This window comes from Poecile atricapillus, chromosome 22 (assembly GCF_030490865.1).
Source record: "Poecile atricapillus isolate bPoeAtr1 chromosome 22, bPoeAtr1.hap1, whole genome shotgun sequence".
NCBI lineage: Eukaryota > Metazoa > Chordata > Aves > Passeriformes > Paridae > Poecile > Poecile atricapillus.
This window is the reverse complement of record NC_081270.1, coordinates 2,265,726-2,274,212: the sequence shown is the minus strand read 5'-3', so window position 1 is coordinate 2,274,212 and position 8,487 is coordinate 2,265,726. Positions and strand designations below refer to the sequence as shown.

At 50.6% G+C, this 8,487-nt stretch overlaps 1 protein-coding gene across 1 annotated transcript; it reads right to left on the bottom strand.

Moving 5' to 3' along the window:
* Positions 1–5,897: 5,897 nt before the first annotated feature.
* TMEM88B (transmembrane protein 88B) lies at positions 5,898–8,182 on the bottom strand. The gene is made up of 2 exons (XM_058855447.1): positions 7,913–8,182; positions 5,898–6,140 (listed from the first exon to the last, which is right to left on the bottom strand). Exons 1-2 carry the CDS (start codon positions 8,180–8,182, stop codon positions 5,898–5,900), a joined length of 513 nt encoding a protein of 170 aa, XP_058711430.1.
* Between the last annotated feature and the right edge of the window lie 305 nt (positions 8,183–8,487).

Below are 8,487 nucleotides of genomic sequence, written 5' to 3'. Positions count from 1 at the left end.
TTCAGCCCCTTGGTTTATTCACTGTCCTGCTGAAGAGCAGGAGCAGAACTTTCAGGTGAGCAGGACGAATTAACTCTCCTGTTCCTCCTCACGCTGCTGCTACCAAGGGGTCACAGAGCCAGTACCTCTGGAAAATGCTCTGGCAGCTGCAGACAGCTCACTAAAAGCTCATCAGCTGACACAGCTGCAAGCTGGGGTGCTCCCTAAGGGCCAGTGTCCCTTCCAGTAACTCCCAGTCATCCTCCTGAATGCAGGAACATCCTGAGGAAACACCTTTATGCTCCCCCTTGCAGCTGGCTCAGGACAGAGGAGTCCATAGGTCTGGTCTGGGGGAAGGAACCTAAGGCCAGGTCCCTGGCAAGGCAGCATTCTTGGAGCACCTGGAGTTTGTCCCCTGTACCTGTGTCACTGTCACTCGTGTCCCTGCTCTGTGGCCAGGGAGGAGCTGCCCTGGAAAGCTGGCAGGTATTCAAATGCTCCTGGCATCCAGGGACACACACCATCAGCCTGGGCTGGTGACACAGCAGGGGCTAGCCCAGTGCCTGCCCAGCCTTCCCCTGAGCTTGGGCGCTGGTAGGAGCAGGGCTGTGAGGCACGGCCAGGGCACAGCACAATGCGCTGCTCTGCTCCTGGCAAGGGCCTCTTGTTGGGCTGAGAAATGTCCCTGCCTTCTCCCCCTGGGAAATGGGGAAGGGATCCTTCCCGTCCCTTGAGCTGCCATGGCACAGCCCGGGAGTGCTGCCCAGCCTGACCTGGCACTGCTGGCACATGGGGATGGTGGCAGTCCCCTGGCACTGCTGTGTCACATGGGGATGGTGGCAATCCCCTGGCCATGCTGTGTCACATGGGGATGGTGGCAGTACCCTGTCACTGCTGTGTCACATGGGGATGGTGGCAGTCCCCTGGCACTGCTGTGTCACATGGGGATGGTGGCAGTCCCCTGGCACTGCTGGCACATGGGGATGGTGGCAATCCCCTGGCACTGCTGTGTCACATGGGGATGGTGGCAATCCCCTGGCACTGCTGGCACATGGGGATGGTGGCAATCCCCTGGCACTGCTGTGTCACATGGGGATGGTGGCAGTCCCCTGGCACTGCTGGCACATGGGGATGGTGGCAGTCCCCTGTCACTGCTGTGTCACATGGGGATGGTGGCAGTCCCCTGGCACTGCTGTGTCACATGGGGATGGTGGCAGTCCCCTGGCACTGCTGTGTCACATGGGGATGGTGGCAGTCCCCTGGCACTGCTGTGTCACATGGGGATGGTGGCAGTCCCCTGGCACTGCTGGCACATGGGGATGGTGGCAATCCCCTGGCACTGCTGTGTCACATGGGGATGGTGGCAGTCCCCTGGCACTGCTGGCACATGGGGATGGTGGCAATCCCCTGGCACTGCTGTGTCACATGGGGATGGTGGCAGTCCCCTGGCACTGCTGGCACATGGGGATGGTGGCAGTCCCCTGGCACTGCTGTGTCACATGAGGATGGTGGCAGTCCCCTGGCACTGCTGCGTCACATGGGGATGGTGGCAATCCCCTGGCACTGCTGTGTCACATGGGGATGGTGGCAATCCCCTGGCACTGCTGTGTCACATGGGGATGGTGGCAATCCCCTGGCCATGCTGTGTCACATGGGGATGGTGGCAGTACCCTGTCACTGCTGTGTCACATGGGGATGGTGGCAGTCCCCTGGCACTGCTGTGTCACATGGGGATGGTGGCAGTCCCCTGGCACTGCTGGCACATGGGGATGGTGGCAGTCCCCTGGCACTGCTGGCACATGGGGATGGTGGCAATCCCCTGGCACTGCTGTGTCACATGGGGATGGTGGCAGTCCCCTGGCACTGCTGGCACATGGGGATGGTGGCAGTCCATAGCGATCCCACTGCCACAGACAGGCACAGGGCTCAGTGCCAGCAGCAGCCCAGCTCTATGGGAGCCCTGTCCCTGTCCGGCTGTGGGAAGTATCTGGGATCAGGTGAGGCAAAGCAGTGACGGCCACTCTGGGTGGTGACACTGACACTGCTGGCAGTGACAGAGAATCCCTGCACTGTGCCAGGACACGCTGATCCCTTGGAGTTTCCTTTAGGGAAACAACACTGTCTTTTCCATCATGGGACCACACCAGCACATACTCCCTCCCACTTGGCATTTTTCAGCCCTCAGCAGCTAAATAGGATCAGATCTGGCCAAAAATGCAGGGAAGAATGCTGTTAACCAGCAATGGTCCTGCTGAGGCAGCAGGATCCATCCCATAATCAATGCCCAGGTGCATGGTTCAGAGGGATCCTGCAGCATGGACACCTCAGATGTCCCAGGCTCAGCCCCACAACCCCATCTCAAGGCCTGGACACAGCGGGAGCAGCTGCTCCTCCATGCACAGAACTGGCTCCATCAAGAGTTTGCAAACAATGCAGGGAGTTAGGGAAAATTCCATCTGGGAGGGTGACAGCTAAGCAGTGCCCAGCCGAGTCCCAGGGGAGCATTCCCAGCACAGTTTGTGACCCATTCTGCAGCCACGCTGGAGGATCAGCTGAGACAAGGGGCCCTTGCAGACACTCCCAGATTATTCTTTCTTTAATCACTTCCATCCATTCTAACCAAGTTCTCCAGCAGAGCTGGAAACAATCACCAGTGACCAGTTAGAGAGAGAGGAGGGAGGGCAGGGAGGACGAGGGATAACTTCCCTGAAGACAGTCAAGTTTCAGTGAAGCTACACAAACGGAGAGAGCACAAGGAACTGTCCAGAACATGTCATTGAGAGTTTATTACCATGTTATATTTCCATGCAGATCCTGCCAAATTAGCTGCAGAGTTATCCACAGAAAATGAAGCACTTGGAGCAGTAAATGCCTGGGATGAGATGGAGAGCAGCACATCCTCTCATGGTATGTGCAGCAGGTTCCAGCTTCCTTTCCCCTGGCCTCCCTCAGAGAAGGAATGTAGCATCCTTCCAATAAATTCTCTGTTGTCCTTGGCTCTAGAAGATGATCTTCCTGATCTCAGTTCAGCTTGACAGATGGTTTATGTTTGCAGCACCCCCAGCTGAATGTTCCAACAACTGAAGGCATCTGATAATCACTGGGACATCTTCCTGTGGCTTCACCTGAACCAGCCAGTGACAGGGAAGCACAAATAATAAAGACCAAAGGAACTGTATTTTAGTGTCTTCTGAGATGCCTCATAACCAGGTGTCATGGAGTTACTTTACCTTTAAGGAAAGTTGGAGTTGCTGGGGACTGCCTGCAGTCTTTCTCATGACCAATTATCGGTCATTGCTGAGAATTGACAGCAGTTTTAGCCATTGAAAAGTGAGATCAACTTGTGAACCCCACCTTAAAGTGTACAACCAGAATGCTGTTGCTTTCTTTGTTTTCTAGCTGTGAAAGGTAGCAGAGCTTCGGCCTCTCGCTCTCTGCCCGGCCACGTGGCCGGGCGGGGGCCGGGCTGGGCCTGCCGTTCTCCCGGCCGGGAGATGGGGCCTGCGGGAGCTTGCTCCGAGCCAAGCTGGGCCAGGCCGGTTCTTGGCTTGGCTGCAGGTTTTGCTGTGATGGAATTTACCAGAAAACTGTCGAGTAAAGAAGGAGAAGAGCTCTAAGCCTGCTGCAAGCAGAGACGGTGACCATGCTCTCCAGAGCAGCTATGAGGAACTTTTCATCGCAGACAGCTCCAGCTCCTGTTCAGCAGAAATCACCGAGCCATCTACAAAAGCTTGGGCAAGATTTTAACTCTTTCTTATCCAGATGAGACTTGCGGATTAATCTTTTTATCCAGAGAAAGAAAAGGAAAGTGATCAACATGAAAAGAGACTTTATAAACTACTAGTGGCAAGAAAGAAAAGAAGCTTCAAGAAAGGTAGAGAATTAAGAAGATGCTTTAATTAAGCTGAAATATCTTTCTGTTAAAACTATGGGGATGGACAATAAAGTCCTGAAAAGAACTCCTTTAATTCATGATAGAGTATGGGGAGGAATAGAGTGTTCAAAGTGTAAATTTGAGTAAAAAGTAGAGTAATTATGGTATAGTGAAGTGCTGGGAGATTTGAAGCCTTGAGAGGCAATGAGAAAACTGTTTTCTAGTGAAGCTCACAGAAACAGATGAAGAATACTTTTTGCCTTTGAATAACTTATCCTTAAAATGCTATCCCCAAACTAATGACCTATAACACATTTCAGAGTGATGTGGAATAGGAGGGGTGGGCTCTGATAACAGCAGCTCTGAGCAGCTGATATCAGAGAAACGGGAAACTATAACAAAAATAGTTTTCTTGTGAGAAACTCCATAAATTAACAGAAAGGAACTTCTGTTTCTCTACAGAGACTGATAAAAGACTATAGAAGGAATTAAGAATTGTTTAAACCATCAAAATTCTAAAGTTCTTGTCTCTGTTGTCATGTGAACAAAAGAATGGTAAGCAGTGAGAAATGAAAAGGTTTTTTTCTAAAAGTTTATTCTGGTGTTCTTATTCTTGTAGTTTGTCAATAAACTTTCTTTATTCCTTTTAAGTTTTATGCCTGGTTTGCTCTTGTTTTAATCCATATCTCACAGCAAGAAATAAATAATTCTTTTTTCCCCTTTTTGTTAATTACTGGTTCAAAACCATGACACCAGGTCAGTGCCGTGGCTCTGAGCATGGAGATGTTGCAGGGGGATTAAATCCATACATAGCTGAACTTAAAAAAAAAAAACAAACAGTGAAAATAAAGTTCTTTCTGTCCTCCCTGCTGTGCTCTGGGCTCTGGGCTGGTTTGGGAGCTGCCAGGACAAAGCCCTGCCTGTGGGAATGAAGAGGAGGCAGAGCCAGGGATCCCCCACATCTGTGGGCATAGTCCCTGCCTGGCACACAGGCCCTCCAGGCTGCCACAGCTGCCTCAGGACCTGATCCAAGGCTCAGCATATGGCTCTGTGCTCTCTATGGGAAATTTAGGATCAAGTCAGCTTCCTCTCAGAGCTACAGCCCTCCTGGGAATGCCTGGCTGGGGCTCTTTACCCTGAGGTACAGCCTGAGCTGTCTGTTCTGCTGCTGACATTTCAGGTAAATTCATTTCCCCTCTGTTATTAAAATAGTCTGTGAAGTGAAATACCAAATTAAATACAATTTTGCTTTATTGGGATGCTGTAGCAAATAACTCTGGGTTTCTTTGCACAGACAGCAGTGGGGATGGTTCATTACAATACTTGCAGCCCTGCCAGGCTGAAGAATGCTTTCCTTGTAAAAGCAGTTGGATTAAACAACAGGTGAGCAAAAGGAACAGCAGCTCATATCAAATATCTGTACCCAGTGAGCAGACACTGCCCTCAGGCAAGATCTTGTTATCCTGTAGCACGATCTCCCTTGCCTGGAACAGAACTTTCTTGTTTTTCTTCCATCTTGTCAGAAAATGTCAACTGGTTTTCCTCTTTTTTCTTTTTTTCTTTCTCCAGTTTGCTTCCCCCTGTAGCCACCCCTGGTTATTCCTCTGGGTGGTATCAGGGCCACACAGGGCAAATAGCAGGAAGAATCAATCCTCAGAAAGAAAACAAAAATAACATTTTACCTTACAGTGCTACAAAGTGGGGAACAACAAGTGGTTCTGCTGCAGCCCAGGCCTTGAGACAGAACAAACTCCTCCAGGGAGGATTGGACACAAACTTTATTTCTAATAAATGTTTCTACTGAGGACATGGGGGTGGTGGGGACAGCATCCAGCAATGAGCAGCACACAGACAGAAACAACACCAACAAACAACACCAGGATCTGGAAGGATGAAGGTGCCCTGCCCTCCCCATACCTGTCCCACATTGTTTTCACTGTGGGGCAGTTTTTTGGGATAACTCAGAGGGTGACCTGGCTCCTCTGCAGGGAGGGCTGGGGACGAGGACAAGGCACAGGGAGGGGACACTGCTGGTGCTGCAAGGTCACACCCAGGCCTTGAGCTGGGTGTTGCGGCCCCTGGCACAGCACCAGCGGCCCCCCTTGTAGAGGGCCAGGCTGTAGGGCTGGAAGCACACGAGGAGCTGCAGGCGCCGTGCCAGGCTGCAGTAAATGGCCATGGCCACCACCAGCAGCGGGGACATGATGACAAAGCCCAGGATGATGAGGGCAGAGGAGCTGTTGTCATCCAAAATGCTCTTGCAGTAGCGGGCAGAGGAGTGCAGCACCTGTGGGGAGAGTGAGGCAGAACTAGGATCATTGAATTGGAAAAGAGCTCCCAAAAGTGCCACATTAACCCACTCTGCCAGGGTCACCCCTGTCATGTGGCCTGGTGGTGACAGCAGTGGCCAAAATACCCTTGAGTTTCCAATGTTGTCATGGAAAAAGACATCTCTTCCCTCTCTCAGAGCTGAGCAATCTTCAGGTACACAAGTTATCAAGCTTTCAATTATCCCAGCATCCCTGTGAGACAAGAGCACTTCACACTGATCCTGGAGCAGAAAGTACTCATCTTTATTAAATCATCCAATGATTTGATAGGCACAAACCAAAGCAAAAAGCCTCCTGGTGCTACATTGGTGTGGGTGGCACAACACTGGGAATAACAAAAAATAAATAAAAATACACAAATCTGTTAGGGTCTGCAGACAGAAGTTGGTCATTTCATGGCTCTCCAGACCCCTTTGTGTTCTGCTCACTGTGAACACTCATTCCTACCTGAAAAACCTGCCAGGAAAGACCATTTGCAAATAAAACCTCCCAGGGCCTGGCTGAGTAGTGTTTAAAGCCCTCCTTTCGTGCTGGCAGCAGCAGAGCTGAGCTGAGTACTCGGTTGTTCTGTACTAACAAATGCTGCAGGCAGTCCCCATGTCCCGAGACTTTATTCTTTTTCCTTTCAGCAGTAAAAGGAACACAACCCATCTTCCTAAAACCCAACAATAAAGCCACCTAATGGAGCTGCAATGTAGAAATCAGCCTCTGGCTGCTGGGGAGGCACTGAAAAGTCATTGCCCAAAGACAGGAACTGCTCTGGGAGAGCCACAATCCCTTGCTATGATTGCATTAAAGGAAAGGCTGTGTTAAAAAGACTCCTCACTGCTTCCAGCAACACAGGGGCTTTCACTTCTGGTCCACTTGGCTGCATTCAAAAACATTTTGCATCTCCTCAGAGCCTTTGAGTGTGTGTGCAAAGGAGAACTTGAGGTTTTCCAAGGTGAGGGAAGCTGGAAGGGGCAGTTCTTGGAAGGTTTTTTTTCCATTTTCAGCCCAATTTGCAGTCCCTGTTTATGACTTATGAAACAGGCACATTGAGCTGGTCTAACAGCCCATGCCTGCAAGGAAAGCAGGGAACTGCTTTTTCACATCCATGCTTGGTCAAGTGATCCCAAAAATGTTTAAAGGAATATACCAAGAAGACATTTGCAACTAAGGAAATAATGCAGTGTAGAGGGCAGCAAACAGAGCCTGGATGGACAAAGGAATCTCTTTTTTGGTGTGAGGAATGCACAGAATGTTTAGGAACAGGAATGTTAGCTTGACATGAGAAGGGGATTATATATTCTGTCAGATTTTACTAATCCGATCATTAGGCAGATCCTAATGGATCTTAAACTTAGTTAAACAGAAAGCAGCAAACCGTACCAGAGCCCAGGCGGGACTTTGAGCTCTGGAGCTCTGTTTGGCAGCTCTCAGTGACAGAAATCACAGGGAAGAGAGAAACATTGTGAAATTAAAATGCAAACAGCAACTCCATCAGGGCAGGGAGTGTGTTCACCTCGCCTGGCACCTCTGCTTGGCTTCCATAGGGACACAACTTTATTGCCCAATTTCCCAAATACCTGTTCTTGTCAGCCCAGACTATTCACACAGGGAAAAGTCTGTTTTCTTAGGGAAACAAAGCCAAAACTTGGGGAGCGTTGCCTGGCCTTCACAGCCATTGCTCAGCTGGGGCTCAAAGGAACCCTCATGTGTGGCCCTGCCCTTGAGGAGTGGCACTTACCTGGGAGTGGCACTGGAAGCCAAAGTAAACCACCACAATGGTAGGAAGCAGCACAATGGTGAAAATAACAAACATCAGGAGCAAATTAAGGAGGAAGACCAGGGAGTTCATGGTTCCTATCACCAGGGTCCACGCCAGGCAGCACCAGGGGCTGCGGGGCTCCCTGGGAAGGAGCTGGTCATCCATGTCATACAGGGGGAGCCCAGGGATCATCCGAGACTTTTCTGAGAGGATTTCTGCTCCAAAGTCCTCAGGGTCCCTGCCAGACATCCTTCAAGAAGATCCACCAATCCACGCTCTTATCAAAAAGGGTTTCCTTTTAGTCTAACAGAGCTGGGAAGGAACTTGCAAAGGCTTCTTCTGCCTCTTCCACAGGTGGCCGGGAGCCCTTAACCAGAGATCATCATGGAGCAAGCAAGGAAAGGTCTCTTTGGGTCCCCTACTCCCCCAGGGCCTGCTCAGCACAGTTTGCTTCCTTCAGATGCCTTGCCAGCAATGTCCCAGCCTCAGTCCCAAAGCAGATCTGCTGGAAGTTTGGCAGTAGCTTTTATTTTGGTTTAGAATCCAGAGTCCTA

Excerpts from the sequence above, each read along its gene's own strand:
- TMEM88B (XM_058855447.1), bottom strand. The coding sequence starts at position 8,182 with ATGTCTGGCAGGGACCCTGAGGACTTTGGAGCAGAAATCCTCTCAGAA. Across the intron at positions 6,141-7,912 it reads GCTTCCAGTGCCACTCCCAG|GTGCTGCACTCCTCTGCCCG; the intron begins GTAAGTGCCACT and ends CTCTCCCCACAG.